Consider the following 19,709-nt stretch of genomic DNA (forward strand, 5'->3'; position numbering starts at 1 on the left):
GTCTTTTAGATATAGAACTTTTAAAATTCAAAAATAGGTGTCTCTGTTACATATTCTCCAATTATTTTTTTTCCTCAAATTTTTATTATCAAACTCTCCAATTATTTTAACAATAGAAAGCTTCAACGAGTGTTTTGGTTTCATTTGAACCTCTGTAGAATTTGAATATTCAGTGTGATTCTCTAGAGACATACAGGCAGAACTATTTTGTGGAGAGAATCCTTAATGTCCTTTTGCAGGCGTGTCAGAAAGAAAACTCTTCCTGAAAATACATAATATGAACCCATGCTTCTTTGGTAATGAGAATATTACATTTCTAAAGTCTGAGCTTCTGAAAAAACCAGGGCCTAATGATTCCCACTGTTTCCTATTCTGAAAATTGACACCTGTCTAGTGCTACTGCTTGGTGAGTGCAGGCTCCAACCATATTGGCTGTTTGGGTCATATTTAAGATACGCCTGAGGCTTAGAAGCAGGGCCTGCCCTTGACCTCAAGCTTCCTAGCTCTGAACAGGTCAAATGCTATAGTAGAAGACAGATATCCCCACAGGCTACATTTGGAAACCTAATTTTACTTGTCTTTACTACTACTGGAATCCAGGTACATGATTACATTAAACAACTTGTGAAATGTTAGTGCTTATGGAGACTTTCCCAAACACCCACCTTCACCTTTAATAACAAGTGAGAACTGTTCTGGTTTTTCCACCCTTTTTTACATTATTTTCTTCCTTTGAATGGCTTTTTAGTGTCTTATATTCACTTTTCATTTTCAAATATGTTTACATATTGGATGTCAAGCAGTAGAATATAAGAATGAATAGAAGGGTTCCCTTGATCTGATAGCAGTGACAGCTGAACCACAGTGCAGACAACAGGAGGCACACAGCCGGAGTGGTCCTAGAGATGAGGGTCCCTAGTGGAAGCGGAGTCGCATCACCACCCAACTCCGTGGGAAAGGTGACACTCCTTTAGAAGCAGTTACTAGGGAGAAGGACAACATTCTAGACACAAAGGTATGAAAGAACACCCGATATTCAGTGTTGAGTGTGTTCTCTTCCCTCAATATGAAAAAGGACAGAGCAGCTGGGTTAAGGAACATTGTGACTGCAGGCTTGAACACAATGTATGGTCCCAGGATATAGAGGCACTAGACAGTAGTTATTAGCAAGATCTTGGGTGATATACCAGAAGACTTTGGGCCACATTATTTTCTGGTGCCCTAAGCCTTCCCAAGATGTTACAGTGGGGGTAAGTCAGCCAAATGTTGAAAGTTTGACTTCATTAGTGTCTTGACATGGGCGGGGGAGTGCCTCTTGAGGCAGTTCCTGGGGGCACAGATCCCAGTTGTGGATTGTGGCTGTGCAGAGCTGTATGGAGAATGGTTCTATAGAAGTGCATAGGCCCGCTCCTGCTGTACCAGTGTATGCAAAGGTGCCTATCCACATACTAGTGGAATTAATGCCATTCACCTTCTGTGACTTGGAGCAGGCATTTATTTCCTGTGCCTCAAGCCATTACCTATTATCTTTTTTTCTGTTTCCTAAAAATAATTAAGAGTTACAAGCAAGTAGTTGTAACATGGAAGGAATTGTTCTCTGTCTTCTGAGTCTCACACGGTGTGTGAAATCACCTAGAGAAAGTATGAGACTTAAGAATGTGTAGTAATGTCAGAATTCCTGAACTGTAAATATGGCTTAATTATAGTAATTTTTTATTTACTTTTGGGGGTTTCAGTCCTGGTTTGAACTCATGGCCCTGAGCAAGTAGCACTTTACCACTTGTCCAACTTTTTGCTGCATAATTGGAGAAGAATCTCACAGACTTTTAATGGACAGTCTGGCTTTGAACCATAATCCAAAGATCTCAGCCTACTGAGTAGCTAGGATTACAGGCATATGCCACTAGCACCAGATATCATAGTAAATTTTGTGTGTGTTTGTGTCTGTCCTGAAGCTTGAATTCAAGGCCTGGATACTGTCCTTTATCTTTTGTGCTCAAGGCTGGTGTTCTAACTCTTAAGCCTCAGTTCCACTTCCAGCCTTTTACTTGGGGATGGGATGGGGCGCTAATTGGAGATAAGAGTCTCATGGACTTTGCTTTCAGCTGTGATCCTCAGATCTTAGCCTCCTGAGTAGCCAGGATTACAAGACTAAACCACAGGTTCTTGGCTGTGAAACATTAAAAATTGCTATGATAGCTGGGCACAGGTGGCTTATGCTCGTAATCCTAGCTATTCAGTAGTTTATTTCCAATTAACCACCCAAAAAGCCAGAAGCAGTAAAGCACTAGTCTTGAGCAGATAAAGCTCAGGGATAGCACCAGGCCCTGGAGTCAAGCGCCAGGAGTGGCACGAAAGTAAACAAAGTTTTCATTACTGGCTGCAAGGGAGACTTAGAGGAGAATTTAGCAATTGTACAAATAAAGAGAGTAAGGTTGGCTGAATATGGTAGTGCATGCCTACAATGTCAGCACTTGGGAATCTGAAGCAGTAGGATAACAGGTTCAAGGCCAGCCTGGACTATGCAGCAAGACCCTGTCTCCAAAAAAACAGAAGAAGAAGGTCTGTTTCTTTCTATAGAAATTGTCTTGACCTCTTCTTTGTAGAGAAAATAAGCCCTGTCAGAGCTAGTCAAGAGTGACCCAGAGTTGGGTGCTAGTGGCGCATGCCTATAATTGTACCTACTCAGGAGGCTGAAATTTGAGGATTGCAGTTGAAGCCATCCCAGGCAGAAAAGCCTGTGAGCCTCTTATCTCCAGTTAACCACCCCCAAAAAAGTGACCCAGAGAACATTCAGGTTCTTGCCCAGACTTACATCTTTGTGACACTGTGTAAGACTGTACTTTCTTGTCTTCCAGTTTTGTTGATTGTAAAGAATGTGGTCGGAAGATGCATCAGATTTGTGTTTTGCACTATGACATCATTTGGCCTTCAGGGTGAGTAACTTTCCTGGGATCCCAGGGGAAAGGAAAGGTGTTCCATACAGAACTACAGGCAGGGTGGCAGTGGTGGCTGTTTTGTTCATTGTTGTCAATAAGAATTGAGCAATTGGGCTGGGGATATAGCCTAGTGGCAAGAGTGCCTGCCTCGGATACACGAGGCCCTAGGTTCGATTCCCCAGTACCACATATACAGAAAACGGCCAGAAGCGGCGCTGTGGCTCAGGTGGCAGAGTGCTAGCCTTGAGCGGGAAGAAGCCAGGGACAGTGCTTAGGCCCTGAGTCCAAGGCCCAGGACTGGCCAAAAAAAAAAAAAAGAATTGAGCAATTAAGGAAGATGGCAGTTGGTTCTATATTTAAATCTTAAGTGTTTTCCTGCTTTTAGAAATTACAGAATCAAAGCCTTCTGGCTTTTTACTCTTTTTACAATAATGTAATTTAACTGCCAATGAAATATTTTAATGTTGCATTGGTGTGGCAACAGACACTCTGGAGTATAATCTGATTGCACCCATTATTTGTTCTGTAGCTTTGTATGTGACAACTGCTTGAAGAAAACCGGCAGACCTCGAAAAGAAAACAAATTCAGTGCTAAGAGTAAGTTTGTAGATATCTGTTTCTTGGACTGTGCATTTTAAAACTTGTATAGATTTTTCTGTCTTCTTTTGGTACCTCTCAGCATGTGGTTTGAGCTTAGTTGTCAAAGGCTTTTACCTATAACTTGTTTTCTTTTGGATTAAGTCACTTGGATCGTTATATAAAAGCCAGCTTATATGATCATTCCATATTTTGCATGAAAGTTTAGAAAGCTTTGAAGGTAAACTATATACATTCTGAGAGAATATTGGGCACCAGATCCTTCTCTAGTCACTTAGAACTCAAACCACACACATAAGAAAATACTGTGACTTTGGGGTCCCAGGAGGGTGGCCATGGGTCTGAATTGGAAACTCATTCATTCATTCATTTATCCGTCTATCCATCCATTCATTGATCGGTAGTCTTGGGGCTTGAACTCAGGGCCTAGGTACTGTTCCTGAGATTCTTTTGCTCAAGGCTAGTGCTCTACTACTTGAGCCACAGCACCATTTCCAGCCTTTTCTGAGTAGTTTATTGGAGATAATCTCACAACAAGTTGGATAAGAAATGTACTCACTGCCCTGTGTACATCACTTTGACAACAAAGAAATGAAAAAAAAAAACTTCACAATTTTTTTTTTTTTGCCCAGGATGGCTTCAAAACGTGATCTTCAGATCTCAGCCTCCTAATTAGCCTAGGATTACAGTTGTGAGCCACCAGTGCCTAGCTTGGAAACCACTTACTTACTTCTTAAGGGAAACTAAAGGATTTTCTTCAAGAGTTTCAGCACAGAGGTTCTGTGTGCCCCCATGAGGCCCTGTACACCCACATCCATGCTTCTCAGAATGGTCACCTAGCCTGGGGTATGGCTAAGTGCAGGCCATCTTGTTGTGGCAGCAGTAAAACTGGCTGAGACTGGTCCTGAGTCTTTTCTGCTTCTCTCCAGATAACTGGAGTGCTTATAAAGCTGCAAGTAGTTTTTAGCTGATGCTTGATTCGTTCATTGGCCCTGGAATGTTCTGTGTTGTTTTAGACTAGTGCTAGGAGGAGACTCAGTCATGAGTTGCACTTTTGCCATCTCCTAAAGGGTATACAATGGCCTGTTACTTTTTGAGCTTCTGAATTATAATTCTGTGACAGGAAGCTAGTAACATCTGTGGGAGACAATTGGGAAATTGGCCTGCCCCACAAGAAGCTTTACTTAGCCAAGGAGAGCTACAACAAGCCTTCCTTCCCATAGAGGCTACTTCCTAGCCTGCCAGGTCCCAGGATGAAAAACAAGAGGCGAGGAGGAGTAGGCACAGCCTGCTTTCTTCTGGCCTAGTCTTACAGGATTGTCAGGTTTGGGCCATCAATGCTCTTCTTTCCTTTAGTGTTAGAAAAAGACAGAAAATGAACTAGAGGCAAGGTTCAAGTTGCAGAGTGAATGCTAGCAATGAGAGAAAAAGCAAAGTAAGAGCACGAGTCCGAGTTCAAGCCCTAAGACCACACACACAAAAAAAAGACAGGAAAATCATGGGTAAACATTTTGTCTCTGGATGCAGAGTGCCTAGGATCCCACAGTCTACTTTCTCTCATAAAACACTAGCATTTCAGGACAGACCAGACCCCTTCTGCCACTGGAGATTAGTTCTTGAAGAAAGCACTGTGCTGAAAGTGTGGGTCTTGTTCCAGTGTTCCTTTCTAAGCCCTCTCCCTACATATGGATTCCTAGGGCTACAGACCACACGATTGGGAAACCACTTGGAAGACCGAGTGAACAAGTTTTTGAGACGGCAGAATCATCCTGAAGCCGGAGAAGTGTTTGTCAGAGTAGTCGCCAGCTCAGACAAGACTGTGGAGGTCAAGCCTGGGATGAAGTCACGGTTCGTGTGCTCTCTTCCTAAGATACAGGGGGAACGGTCTCCGTACCCATCTCTTCAGGGCTCAGTAGGTTTCATGGCAGCTAGCACATGCAGCCAGCCTGAATGTACAATTCCTAGGTCTGAGAATGAAGAAGAACAACCCAGAGCACAGCTGAGACTGACCTGCTCTGGTCATCATCCCAAGAGGTTCTTCTGCACCTTGGAAACGATGACATTTTAGCCATATCTCTGGGTTTTATTTCAGGTTTGTGGATTCAGGGGAAATGTCAGAATCTTTCCCATACCGAACCAAAGCACTCTTTGCTTTTGAGGAAATTGATGGAGTGGATGTGTGCTTTTTTGGAATGCACGTGCAGGAATACGGCTCTGATTGTCCCCCACCAAATACAAGGTAGTCTATCTCTCTCCTGTGTGTGTTATTCTTGGGTATGAACAGACCAAGGCCTAGGTGTTTTGGAGGAACTGTATACTTCATTACTGGATTAAAGTAAGCCAGAATTAATTAACCAAACCTATTAACTTTATCATTGTTTGAGTGGGAAATGAAAGGTCTTAGTGACATGTTTCTGCTATGAATATGCATGGCTTTTTTTGTTTTGTTTTGTTTTTGTTTTTTTTTTAGTCTTGCTTCATGTCATCAAAGCAGATTACTATAGGGAGTGGGGATGGGTTGGGGACAGCTGGATGTATTTGTTCAAATAATATTTCTATCCTGTTCAAGTTCCATCCAAAAATACAGGTGAAAGGTTCCTGAAAGTGATTTTTCTCCCATTTTCCCTGAGCCTTCCTTTGGCTCTCTTGGGAGAGTGCTAGGCCATTCTGTTGTTCAGCACCAAAATGATTTTTTTTAATTTGGTTGGTTGCTAGGACTGTGATTGAGGTTTTATCACATCCTCTTGTGTGGCCACTATAACCACCATCAATACAAAACTTATTTCTGGTGGCTTTTGGATGCTGGTATTTGGTTATATTATGTATTAAAAATGACACCTCCACCCTACCTCCAGGCGTGTGTACATATCTTATCTGGACAGTATTCATTTCTTCCGGCCCCGTTGCCTCCGGACAGCCGTTTACCATGAGATCCTTATTGGATACCTGGAATATGTGAAGAAATTGGGGTAAGTTCAGAATTAAGTTATTCAGTCTTTTTTTCTGTATGTTTATCTTATGGGATAAGAGTTTTTGTTTGTTTTTTTTTCATTTAAAGTTTTTATATGTTTTTATTTCTAACATAAAGATTGGAAATTTCCTGAAAGAACCTCTCCAAATACAGACCAATTTATGTCCAGTCCCTGGAGGACACAGTACAAGCTGTTTGTCTACCTTTGCAAATCAGTTGCATTTCTTTCTCAGATGTGAAAAGGTTATATTTGATCAAGGTGTCTTGAACAGAGTGAATGAGATTTATTTGACATTAACCCTCAAAAGAGAGATAGTCAACAACTGTCTGTTTTCCAGTGTACAGGAGGAAATTGGCAAGAAATTCATTGCTGTAACAATTCACTGTTGTAACACTTCTTTGGTTTGCCTTGTTGAGCCAGTGGGTTAGTTTGCAGGCTCTCTGACGAGGTCAAGAGTCATCTTTGATGTCAACCCCAACCTGTGTGTGCACTTTTGAGAGCAAAATGCTTCAGGCAGTGGCCAGACTTAAAGTTGAAAGCAATAAGATTCCACCTTACTTGTTTTTTGTTGTTTTTTTTTTGGCCAGTCCTGGGGTTTGGACTCTGGGCCTGAGCACTGTCCCTGGCTTCTTTTTGCTCAAGGCTAGCACTCTGCCACTTGAGCCACAGCGCCACTTCTGGCCATTTTCTGTATATGTGGTGCTGGGGAATCGAACCCAGGGCCTCATGTATATGAGGCAGGCACTCTTGCCACTAAGCCATATCCCCAGCCCCTCCAACTTATTTGTTAACCCCTAGTTTGGAGCCCTTGTTTTCATTTTTCCTCATATTTCTGTCCTGTGTTTGGCTCCTGTTCTTCAGCTTGAAAGAAAAGCACAATTGGTCTTTCTTTCTGACTTGTGTGTTTGTCTTGCAGGTATGTAACAGGGCACATATGGGCCTGTCCCCCAAGTGAAGGAGACGACTATATCTTCCACTGTCACCCCCCTGATCAAAAAATCCCCAAACCAAAACGACTACAGGAGTGGTACAAGAAGATGCTGGACAAAGCATTTGCCGAGCGGATCATTCATGACTACAAGGTACTCCATGCTAAAGGAGCCTGGCTTTGTTGTAGCCAGTTGACATCTGTATTTTTCTCTTGCTGTCACATGTTTTATAATTAGGTTCATCTACAGGGATTAGAAAGCAAAAACAGCTGGGCTGGTGGCTCTCTCCTGTAATCCTAGCTACTCAAAAGGCTGAGTTCTGAGGATCACAGTTTGAAGTCAGCCTCAGCAGAAAAGTCCGTGAGACTCAAAAAGCTGACAGCGGAGGTGTGGCTTAAGTTTAGGCATAAGCCTAAACCATAGAGTGAAAATGGAGGGGTGGGGATTTAGTTCAGTGGGAGAGTACTTGCCTGGACAGGACAAGGCCCTGAGTTTGGTCCTCAGCTCTGCAGAAAAAAGAAAATGGAGAAGCATCTGTGTCATCGATTGGAGCAGTACCGTCGGTGCCTCCACTGGAGTTGGTGGCCCGTGGGTAAGATCCCCAGGAACCTGTAAGTGCTCATCTCACCTCTGTGCTTTGCTTTCTCCCAGGACATACTCAAGCAAGCAAATGAAGACAGGCTTACAAGTGCCAAGGAGCTGCCATATTTTGAAGGAGATTTCTGGCCTAATGTGTTAGAAGAGAGCATCAAGGAGCTAGAACAAGAAGAAGAAGAGAGGAAAAAAGAAGAGAGCACTGCAGCTAGCGAGACCCCTGAGGTGCAAGCCCCCCCCAAACCTCTCCACTGCTTCTTCTTATCCCAGGCTATACAGGGTGGCAGGCTGGGGAGGGAGTGCATGCCTGCTAGGTTCTTGCTCCACATGCTCAGTTTGTCACCACCCAGAGCAGAAGACCTGGGGCTTTGTTCAGGGCATTCTTCCTGTGCAGCATGGAGGAAAGGGAAGGAAGTTAAGGGGAAGGTATCTGGTCTGGGAGTGGAGGTGGGCCCAAGTTACTTACTTAGGGGGCACTTGGTTGCCCCCTAAGTTCCTGGCTTTTGTGGTGGCTCCTTCCTTGTAGTCTGTGCCTTCTTATACTTTGCTTGTTCACTGATGAGTGTCCAAGTGTACCAGACAGTGCAGACCAAGCCTCTCCAGGATTATGTTCTAGTAGGAGTAATGGGAGTGGGCAGGGTGGGGTAATTGCACACTGTGCCTTCTAATGGTAGGATAGCTCTGAGGAGGAGAGAAGTCTAGGGTACTTGTCATGAAGAAGGCCAGAGCCCTACCCATTCCTACACAAAATGTAGAGAAACTTTCTTGTTGCTGTGTTGGAATCACAAAGCATTATAAACCATCTTGAGTAGGAGAGGATGGTGGTAGAGATTGTGTTGCAGCTGTAAATGCTCTGGAAGTATAAAGTGAATTTTTGAGGGTAGCAGTCCCAAAGCTCGGAAGCAGTCTTTGTGGCATATGTGGGGGAAAAGCCATGAACTAAGGTGGCCTCATACAGGGCTGAAATCACTTGTGTTGCTGCTGCCGCTGCTGTAGGCTGGAAAAGGCCAAGAGTGAGTTACTGCTCTACTACTTACTACTGTTGAAATGCCTGGGAATGCCCACAAAGGAGACTGATGGACAAGACTTGGCTGGACTGGAGTTGGTAGCAATGTAGTGTTGGCATTAGGAGCCTCACATCACACACACTGTGTACCTTAGGTTACACTGCTGGTGAGACAGCACTTGGCCTCCAGCAGAAGAAAGGGACTGGTGCCTCAGCTGGTCCTGGCTATGCAGCAGGGACTGACTGATATGAAGTTGGTTTCAGAGGCAGGATACAAAGAAGTTGGCAAGGGGGCTGGGAATATGGCCTAGTGGCAAGAGTGCTTGCCTCCTACACATGAAGCTCTCAGTTCGATTACCCAGCACCACATATATGGAAAACGGCCAGAAGGGGCGCTGTGGCTTAGGTGGCAGAGTGCTAGCCTTGAGCGGGAAGAAGCCAGGGATGGTGCTCAGGCCCTGAGCCCAAGGCCCAAGACTGACCAAAAAAAAAAAGAAGTTGGCAAGGTAGACTTGTTCACTTTTTGTGTCCAGTTAGATGTGGGCAGTGATGCGCTTTCCTCAAAGACACCTAGGACTCATGGCTAACTTGGGGCAAAAGGAATGCTCCTTTTCTATTAAAAATCAGATTCTGGGGCTGGGAATATGGCCTAGTGGCAAGAGCGCTTGCCTCCTACACATGAAGCTCTCGGTTCGATTCCCCAGCACCACATATATGGAAAACGGCCAGAGGGGGCGCTGTGGCTCAGGTGGCAGAGTGCTAGCCTTGAGCGGGAAGAAGCCAGGGATGGTGCTCAGGCCCTGAGTCCAAGGCCCAGGACTGGCAAAAAAAAAAAAAAAAATCTGATTCTTAGCAGGGTGCTGGTAGCACATACCTGTAATCCTAGCTAATCAGGAGGCTGAGATCAGAGAATCGGGGTTCAAAACCAGCCTGGGCAGGAAAATCTGTTAAGATTCACATCTCCAATTAGCCACCAGAAAATCAGAAGTGGAGCTGTGGCTCAAAGTGGTTGAGGTTGAGCCTTAAGCTGAAATGCTCAGGGACAGTACCCAGACCCAGAGTTCAAGCCCCACAGCCCACCAAAAAAGAAAGAAAAAAAAAATCAGATTCTTGTTGAGAGCCTGTGTCTCACACCTGTTATGCAGATGGCCTGAGCTGTGAGGAAACTTGAGCACAAAGCACCCAGGCCCCAAGTTCAAGCCCTAGGACTAACCAAAAGAAAAAAAAAAATCAGATTCTCAACTTCATAAAAATGGGGAAAGGGGCTGGGAATATGGCCTAGTGGCAAGAATGCTTGCCTCATATACATGAAGCCCTTGGTTTGATTCCTCAGCACCACATATAAAGAAAAGGCCAGAAGTAGCGCTGTGTCTCAAGTGGCAGAGTGCTAGCCTTGAGCAAAAAGAAGCCAGAGACAGTGCTCAGGCCCTGAGTCCAAGGCCCAGAACTGGCAAAAAAAAAAAAAAATGGGGAAAAGCTAAGTCTCAGAGTGAAGATGCTGTAACTTCATGTGTGTAACCTTAACTTTGAGGGGTGGGGGGGGGCATCACAAAGACAAACATGCATAAAGAAAATTACAAGGTAAAATGGCTATTGTTCCAAATGGAAAAAGGAAAAAAATTTGGTGGCTCACGCCTGTGATCTTAGTTACTCAGGAAGCTGAGATCTAAACAATCCTGGTTTGAAACCAGCCCATGCACATAACCAGTGCAAAAGGAAATAAAGGCAAAGCTGAAAGGCTTTGAAAGGGTGACTTGAGTATAGAGAACAGCAATGCAAAGGTGAAGTCCTAAGTTCAAATTCCAGTACTGTCCTCCCCCCAAATATATGTGTGTGTGTGTGTGTGTGTGTGTGTGTGTAAAATTTGGCTGTATTCTCTAAATTTTGTCTCATGATTTTTAATTTTTTAAGTTAAAATAAATATGGAACGCTTCACGAATTTGCGTGTCATCCTTACGCAGGGACCATGCTAATCTTCTCTGTATCGTTCCAAAATTTTAGTATATGTGCTGCCGAAGCAAGCACTCATGAGGTTTTTTTGTGGGTGTTTTGTTTTGTTTTGGTCTGTTGTAGGACTTGAACTCAGGGCCTGGGTGCTGTCCCAGAGCTCTTTTGCTCAAGCCACAGCGCTGCGTTCAGTTTTCTGGTGGTTCATTGGAGATAAAGAGTCTCACAGACCTTCCTGCCTTGGCTGGCCTTGAACCATGATCCTCAGATCTCTGTCTCCTGAGTTTCTAGGATTTTAGGCATGAGCCACCTACTCCCAACAAATTATTTTATTTTATAATTTCATTAAAATGTACTTTATGTTTAGAGCAGTTTCAAGGTCTACAGAAAACTTGAGCAGAGTTTTAGTATTCATTGGTATCCCAATTTCTCTTGTTATTAAATCCTTCACCATTAATACATTGGTTATAGTGAATGAGCCAATATTGATATATTATTAACTAAAGTCTCCACTTTGTTCAGACTTTTGTCAGTTTTTTCCTTCTCTGTTCCCGGGTCTTATTCAGGACCCCATATCACATTTAGTCATGTCTCCTCAGTCTTCTCTTAGTACTAACAGTGTCTCCTGCCCCTTCTTGCTGTGGAATATGAGTAGATCATCACACAGAGAGCTAGGTGCTGCATCCTTGTTCCCAGAGCACGTGTTTTATGCACATGCACATAGGCACACATGTCCTTCCTCTTCCCCTCTCCTGCTTAAGATGTGATGATAAACTTCTGTAATCTCAGGACTCTGGGCACTGAGGCAGGAGAATCACCAGTTCCAGGCCTACCCAGACTACATAGTGAGACATTATCTCAAAAAAACAAGCAAAAAATTGGACAGACGCCAAAAAAGAGGCTTCTTTTGTAATAGGGTGGTCGGATCTGGCTCGTGACATCACTGGCCACAGTGTGAATTGTACCTACCTGCCATCTTGTCTTCATGGTGTGCCTGCTGGCCTATAGGTTACTGAACCTGTCAGTCAAGTGCCTGGCTCTGGGATATTCCTGTGACCCAACCCCCAGACCTGATCCTATTTAGGGTCAGGCCAGCTCAGGTGCCATTGTTTGCCCCTCCATGTTTTTTTTTTTCCCCTGTCCCCTTTCCTGGCAGGTCTCCAGTCACCATGGCATCCCAAGTCAGCTCTCCATTGGAGCTGTATTGGTTTGCTGGTATGTTTTTTGTTCTTTCTTCCCTCTCTGGCCTGTTTCCCGACAGTGTTAAGTGTATGTGTTTGCTCCAGGCCTTTGTAACAACCAGCTGCCTGCAGACTGCTAATGCTCTAATAAATACTCCAGGACTCCATCCTTAAAAAAAAAAAAAGCAAAACCCTCCACAAATTCTTGGGCTAGGAGTATAGCTCAGTGATCAATTGAGTACCTAACATTCATGGATTTCCCAATACTATAAGAAAAAGAAAAACTTCTGACATCTGATTCTCCACCAAATTCAGGATGAGTAAAAAACAGTTTCTTTCCAGAATTAGGAACATCAGAGCATTTGGTCTGAAATGTGAGCCCTGTTAGACTTTAGCCCAGTATTTGGAGCATTACAGTGGGCTGCAGACTTAGAAGGAAAGAAGGTTCAGAAGATGTCCTGCCTGGTACAGTCCTTGAGGGTTCTGGAACCTAGAGTGTGCACAGCACAGCTTTTCCCTATTCACATCTTTCCTGTGCCTTCTGCTAGACACATACACACACTGTGTATATATATACTCATGTCCCTTCTCAAAGCAGAGAAAAAGCTACAGAGCACAGCATGTGTAGTAGCCAGTGGAACAATGGGAGCAGTGAAAGAATTTTGCTGCCTTCCATTTGTTAGATACTAGCATCCTGCGTTTTCTTTCCCTTGAGAGGGTAGGTAAAATGACATACAAGTACAGACCCTGCTCCCCGCCTCTTCCTTTTCCTTAGATGCCTTCTGAAGATAACCGATGGCCTGGGTGCAGGTAGAGTCTGCCTGGCAGTTCCTTGACTTAGGCTGGGTTCGCTGACATCTCACAGCTTGGGATCTGTGCATTTGTCTGACATCCTTGCATGTGATTACAGGGAAGTCAGGGTGACAGCAAGAATGCCAAGAAAAAGAACAACAAGAAGACCAACAAGAACAAAAGCAGCATTAGCCGTGCAAACAAGAAGAAGCCTAGTATGCCCAATGTGTCAAATGACCTGTCCCAGAAGCTCTATGCCACCATGGAGAAGCACAAGGAGGTAACCATGCAGGCTGGGTAGGAGGTGCTGGCATGCTTTGGGCTGAGAAGAAGTAGCAATTCTTCTTTGCCAAGACACAAAGCAGAAGGCACAGAGATGGCTTTCCTCGTGCCCCTTGTGTGGGTGTGTGGTGGAGGGCAGGACCATCTGGAAACTGGAAGCCATAATGGCCAGTTTGGTAATACCGTGTGACTGATTCCAGACAAGGGGAGCCTGGGCCTCAAGCTGGTGTTAGGCTCAGGCACCCTCCTGTTCTGCAGGCAGAAGTGGCCCTATGCCAGCACTGTCCCTCATGGAGTTAATGCAGCTCCTCTCTGCAGGTCTTCTTTGTGATTCACCTACACGCTGGGCCTGTCATCAACACCCTGCCCCCCATCGTGGACCCTGACCCCCTACTCAGCTGTGACCTAATGGATGGACGGGATGCCTTCCTCACCTTGGCCAGAGACAAACACTGGGAGTTCTCTTCCTTGCGCCGGTCCAAATGGTCCACACTGTGCATGCTGGTGGAACTGCATACCCAGGGTCAGGACCGCTTTGTCTACACGTGCAACGAGTGCAAACACCATGTGGAAACACGCTGGCACTGTACCGTGTGTGAGGTAGGCCTCCCTTCTAGCCACAATTGCAACCAGTGCAGATTCCCACAGAACATCCATGACAGTCACACAGGATTGGCATCTTTGTGCAGCAAAATTTGTGCTGATATTCTCAGGATAAGAAGCCAGGTAGGAGGAAGAAGCTCTGCTGTCTTCTCCACATTTGTCTGGCCTGGGTACCCTGAGCTGACACAGCCTGACTGTAGGGATGCACAGGCACACCCTACAAAGCAGGTGCAGAGGGAGATGCTAAATACTACTTCTGTGGGATTTCATGCTAGCTCACCTTCCCTTGTGATCCTGTTCAGGGTCAGGGGTGTCCTGTGTCCCAGTGGCATGTCATACACCTGTGGGCAGGGTCCTGAGTCCCTCAATTTACCTACAGTGGAGTCCCAAGGGTTACTTTGCTGGCTTCTGCTGAAGTCAGCTTGGGTTGATTTGTGTGGGGCTTGTGGTTCTGGACAGGCTAAATTGTACCTGAGTTCCTGTCTGGCCTTTCCTTCACCTACTTTTAAAAGGTTGTTTTATTTTTGCTATTGTTTTTCCAGCTTTCTCCATCCTCTTTCTGATTTGCTAGTTCTAGATTATTGTTTTTCTCTCTATGAGAAAGGTTTTTAGTCCCAGTTCCAGGGCTCCAAATTCATTCTCAATTTCCATGTGCATGCATTTCTTAGATACTTGGGCTCCTGTAACTAGCTTGTGCCATGTAGGCCTCCCCCCCACACCCCGCACCCACCCCCCCTGCCCCAGTCCTGGGGCTTGAACTCAGGGAGGGGGCCCAGTATCCCTTGCCTGGAAACTTTGGCAGACACTATGTTCAAGCATGAGCAAGCTCAGGCATGAGCTCAAATTACTCATGCTGGACCATGCTCCTGCTGACCATTCCCTTTGCTTGTCTGCAGGACTATGACCTTTGTATCAACTGCTACAACACAAAGAGCCACACCCACAAAATGGTGAAGTGGGGCCTGGGCCTAGATGATGAGGGTAGCAGCCAGGGGGAGCCACAGTCCAAGAGTCCCCAGGAGTCCCGGCGCCTGAGCATCCAGCGCTGCATCCAGTCCCTGGTGCATGCCTGCCAGTGCCGCAACGCCAACTGCTCGCTGCCGTCCTGCCAGAAGATGAAGCGGGTGGTGCAGCACACCAAGGGCTGCAAGCGCAAGACCAATGGAGGCTGCCCCGTGTGCAAGCAGCTCATCGCCCTCTGCTGCTACCACGCCAAACACTGCCAAGAAAACAAATGCCCTGTGCCCTTCTGCCTCAACATCAAACACAAGCTCCGCCAGCAGCAGATTCAGCACCGCCTGCAGCAGGCCCAACTCATGCGCCGGCGGATGGCCACGATGAACACCCGCAATGTGCCTCAGCAGAGTTTGCCTTCTCCTACCTCAGCACCGCCTGGGACCCCCACACAGCAGCCTAGCACGCCCCAGACGCCACAGCCCCCTCCCCAGCCCCAGCCCTCGCCAGTGAGCATGTCACCAGCCGGCTTCCCCAATGTGGCCCGGACTCAGCCTCCTACAACAGTGTCCACAGGGAAGCCCACCAACCAGGTGCCGGCTCCCCCTCCCCCTGCCCAGCCTCCACCCGCAGCGGTAGAAGCGGCCCGGCAGATTGAGCGTGAGGCCCAGCAGCAGCAACACCTATACCGAGTGAACATCAACAATGGCATGCCCCCAGGGCGTGCAGGTATGGGGACCCCTGGAGGTCAGATGGCTCTGAATGTGCCCCGGCCCAACCAGGTCAGTGGGCCTGTGATGCCCAACATGCCACCTGGGCAGTGGCAGCAGGCACCCATTCCCCAGCAGCAACCAATGCCAGGCATGCCAAGGCCTGTGATGTCCATGCAGGCCCAACCAGCTGTGGCTGGGCCACGGATGCCCAATGTACAGCCGCCCAGGAGCATCTCACCCAGTGCCCTGCAGGACCTGCTACGGACCCTGAAGTCACCCAGCTCCCCTCAGCAGCAGCAGCAGGTGTTGAACATCCTCAAATCCAACCCACAGCTCATGGCAGCTTTCATCAAGCAGCGCACAGCCAAGTATGTGGCCAGTCAGCCCGGCATGCAGCCCCAGCCCAGCCTCCAGTCTCAGCCCAGCATGCAGCCCCAGCCTGGCATGCACCAGCAGCCTGGCTTGCAGAACCTGAATGCGATGCAACCTGGTGTGCCGCGGCCCGGTGTGCCTCCACAACAGCAGGCAATGGGAGGCCTGAACCCCCAGGGTCAGGCCCTCAACATCATGAACCCAGGTCACAACCCCAACATGGCAAGTATGAATCCACAGTACCGAGAGATGCTGAGGAGACAGCTCTTACAACAGCAGCAGCAGCAGCAGCAGCAGCAACAACAACAGCAGCAACAGCAACAGCAGCAAAACAGCGCCAGCATGGCTGGGGGCATGGCTGGGCATAGCCAGTTTCAACAGCCACAAGGACCTGGAGGCTACGCCCCAGCCATGCAGCAGCAACGTATGCAGCAGCATCTCCCCATCCAGGGCAGCTCCATGGGCCAGATGGCCGCTCAGATGGGACAGCTTGGCCAAATGGGGCAACCTGGGCTAGGGGCGGACAGCACCCCCAACATCCAGCAGGCCCTGCAGCAGCGGATTCTGCAGCAACAGCAGATGAAGCAGCAAATCGGGTCCCCAGGCCAACCGAACCCCATGAGCCCCCAGCAGCATATGCTCTCAGGACAGCCACAGGCCTCCCATCTCCCTGGCCAGCAGATCGCCACATCCCTTAGTAACCAGGTGCGATCTCCAGCCCCTGTCCAGTCTCCACGGCCCCAGTCCCAGCCTCCACATTCCAGCCCGTCACCACGGATACAGCCCCAGCCTTCACCACACCACGTCTCTCCCCAGACTGGTTCCCCTCATCCTGGACTTTCAGTCACCATGGCCAGCTCCATGGATCAGGGACACCTGGGGAACCCCGAACAGAGTGCAATGCTCCCTCAGCTGAACACTCCCAGTAGGAGTGCACTGTCCAGTGAACTGGCTCTGGTCGGTGACACCACGGGAGACACGCTAGAAAAGTTTGTGGAGGGTTTGTAGCATTATGAGAGCATCACTTTTTTTCCCCTTTCACATTCTTGGACCTTTTGTACTGAAAATCCAGACATCTAGGCTAATCTTTTTATCCCTAGATGGAACTGCGACTTCCAAGCTATGGAAGGGTGGATTGATGTTTAAAGAAACAATACAAAGAATATATTTTTTTGTTAAAAACCAGTTGATTTAAATATCTGGTGTCTCTCTTTTTTTCCCCGTTTTGTTTTTGTTTGGGGGGGAGGGGTCGTTTGGATTCTTTTTGTCGACATTGCTGGTGACTCATGCCTTTTTTTAATGGGAAAAACAAGTTCATTATATTCATATTTTTTATTTGTATTTTCAAGACTTTAAACATTTATGTTTGAAAGTGAGAAGAAAAATAATATTCGGAAACTGGTTCCTGAATTAATGCATCTTATAATGTATCCCAGTAACTGTCTTGACGTTGCGGGAAGATTTTTTTCTATAGTGAACTCTGTGGGCATCTCCAAGTATTACCCTGGACGATAGGAATTGACTCCGGCGTGCACACACGTACACACCCACACACATCTATCTATACATGCTGGCTTAAGCCAAACTCTTGTCTTGCAGATGTAGAAATTGTTGCTTTGTTTCTCTGATAAAACTGGTTTTAGACAAAAATAGGGATGATCAGTCTCCTTAGACCATGCTAATGCTAATAGAGAAGAAGCATTCATTTCTTTCTTCTATGTGAAACTTGAAATGAGGAAAAGCAATTCTAGTGTAAATCATGCAAGCGCTATAATTACTATAAATAAGAAAATTGAAGAAGATTCAATCACTGTATAGAATGGTAAAGTACCAACTCATTTCTTATATCATATTGTTAAATAAACTGTGTGCAACAGACAAAAAGGGTGGTCCTTCTTGAATTCATGTACATGGTATTAACACTTAGTGTTCGGGGTTTTTTGTTATGAAAATGCTGTTTTCAACATTGTATTTGGACTATGCATGTGTTTTTTTTCCCATTGTATATAAAGTATCGCTTAAAATTGATATAAATTACTGAAGTTTTTAATATGTATTCTGTTCTTTAAGATCCCTGTAAGAATGTTTAAGGTTTTTATTTATTTATATATATTTTTGGAGTCTGTTCTTTGTAAGACATGGTTCTGATTGTTCGCTCAGAGTGGAGAGACCGGGGCTGTGGTCATGGTGGCAGTGTGGGTGGCAGCTGGGAAACGTCCCAGGCTGGTGACCTTCCGAGCCTGAGGTGGCAGCGTGGCACCTAGCCATGCATATTGGATGCTCACAGTGAATTTCGTCCATGCCATGCGGGGGTTCTGAGGCAGTACTTTGCCTCCAGCCCAATCTCCCTGTCCTTCCTCAGCCTGTTGCAGCCAGCTGTCTCTCTGAGGAGGGCTTCCTGCCCTTTCCTCAGGCAGTCCCTCCCCCTTCTATACACAAATCCCAGATTTGATGCAAAGGGTGCTCATGGAACTTCAGGTGGCTCCTGGCCCCCCTGAAATCCTTTGTCCAGTAGGGAGGATACCTCCATCCGCCTATCTTGTGGGGCCTCAATGAGGCCACCATAGGCCACGTGCCACCAGAAACAGATGCTATATGGTCCTGCCACCAGGCCAACTGACAGGTGACCTTACCAAGTAGGGTGACTCAAGAAATATTGCAAACTCAGCTTAGAGGAGGACCATCAGCCAGGGACTGAAGTTAACCCCTGGTCTGCTGCTCCCCCACCCCCTTCCCCAGGAACATTTTTGTAATCCCTGTCTTCCAGCCAAAGGGGTGGTTTTCATTGGGGGTAGACATTGAGGTGTTAACTGTAGGAATCATGGCCCAAATTAGCTTCCCTTTTGGCCCTTAAATTCACAGAAGTATCTTCAGACTACATCATACTTGAGTTGGGAATTTAAATTTGAGGAAACTTTCAAAGAACTTGGAAGGGTGCAATATAGTATTAGCACAGTTTTGAGTCTTGGTTTTAATTATGTGGATTTACTAAACCAGGTAAAGATAAGGCCTCCATCTAGCATCCCTGACCCACCCCCATCTCCACCCTGCCCTCTGCCTCCAGAATCTGCCATCCTGCTCAACTTGCACATTCGAGGTCCTCTTCAGAATCCCCTTCTCTGCGAATGGGGGGGGGGGGGGAGTTCCTGAGCCATGTGTTCAAACCAGAAGCGGAACCGGAGTCCTGGAGAAGCTGTTCCAAGCCCACGCTCAGAGGTGGTGCTCACCAGTGTACAGCCTTTTAACGTGGGCAGTGGAGACATCTTTTTCAGGTTATCCTGGAATTCAAAACTCTATGTATCAACCTCTTCCTTGTTGGAATCTGCATCCTATGCAACTGTCCATCTGGATGTCCATGGATGTGGCTAAGGGTGTGGGCTATGGATACTAACCTTAAACTTGTCCTAAGGAAATTTCTGTAAGAGCTGGAGAGCCCAGACGCTGTGTCTCATGCTGTATACTTGAGAGGAGAAGAGAAAAAGTCCTATATTTGTGATCAAAAGGAGGGAACTTGAAATGTGCTGGTGTTTATAATAAAAGCTGGTAAAACTGCTTGGATTCAAAGATGGTTCCGATTGGCTAATGACCCTTAGCATTAGCTCAGCAGCTAGTCACTAAAAGGCCGAAGATCCCAGTTGAGTTTGTCTCTACTGAGCATGTGTTTTGATACTGTCTTTGAGAGTCTTAACATCTAAGAACTGAAATAGATGCCCGTGGATGTTCTGCTTCTGTACTGTCAGTTGAAGGTGAAGTTTTCTATTTATTTTGGTTGCTGTAAAATGGAACCAAAGATTTTTCCAGTCAAAAAACAAATTTAGTGCTGCATGG

At 46.3% G+C, this 19,709-nt stretch overlaps 1 protein-coding gene and 1 non-coding gene across 4 annotated transcripts in view; one reads left to right on the forward strand and one right to left on the reverse strand.

Moving 5' to 3' along the window:
* Positions 1 to 18,880, forward strand: part of LOC125340965 (CREB binding protein) — a 128,988-nt gene extending 110,108 nt beyond the window's left edge. For all 3 annotated transcript variants that reach the window (XM_048332919.1, XM_048332920.1, XM_048332921.1), the window contains 10 exons: positions 2,859 to 2,936; positions 3,469 to 3,536; positions 5,234 to 5,384; positions 5,629 to 5,775; positions 6,392 to 6,505; positions 7,425 to 7,590; positions 8,089 to 8,256; positions 13,076 to 13,237; positions 13,558 to 13,839; positions 14,739 to 18,880. In XM_048332919.1, coding sequence (XP_048188876.1) covers positions 2,859 to 2,936; positions 3,469 to 3,536; positions 5,234 to 5,384; positions 5,629 to 5,775; positions 6,392 to 6,505; positions 7,425 to 7,590; positions 8,089 to 8,256; positions 13,076 to 13,237; positions 13,558 to 13,839; positions 14,739 to 16,889 — 3,487 coding nt within the window. In that variant the 3' untranslated portion in view covers positions 16,890 to 18,880. The remainder of the gene's footprint in view (positions 1 to 2,858; positions 2,937 to 3,468; positions 3,537 to 5,233; positions 5,385 to 5,628; positions 5,776 to 6,391; positions 6,506 to 7,424; positions 7,591 to 8,088; positions 8,257 to 13,075; positions 13,238 to 13,557; positions 13,840 to 14,738) is intronic.
* LOC125341243 lies at positions 10,954 to 11,062 on the reverse strand. The gene has a single exon (XR_007208925.1). It is a non-coding gene; the product is annotated as a U6 spliceosomal RNA (small nuclear RNA).
* Positions 18,881 to 19,709: the final 829 nt, after the last annotated feature.

The sequence above is a fragment of the Perognathus longimembris genome, chromosome 23 (assembly GCF_023159225.1).
Source record: "Perognathus longimembris pacificus isolate PPM17 chromosome 23, ASM2315922v1, whole genome shotgun sequence".
Taxonomy (NCBI): domain Eukaryota; kingdom Metazoa; phylum Chordata; class Mammalia; order Rodentia; family Heteromyidae; genus Perognathus; species Perognathus longimembris.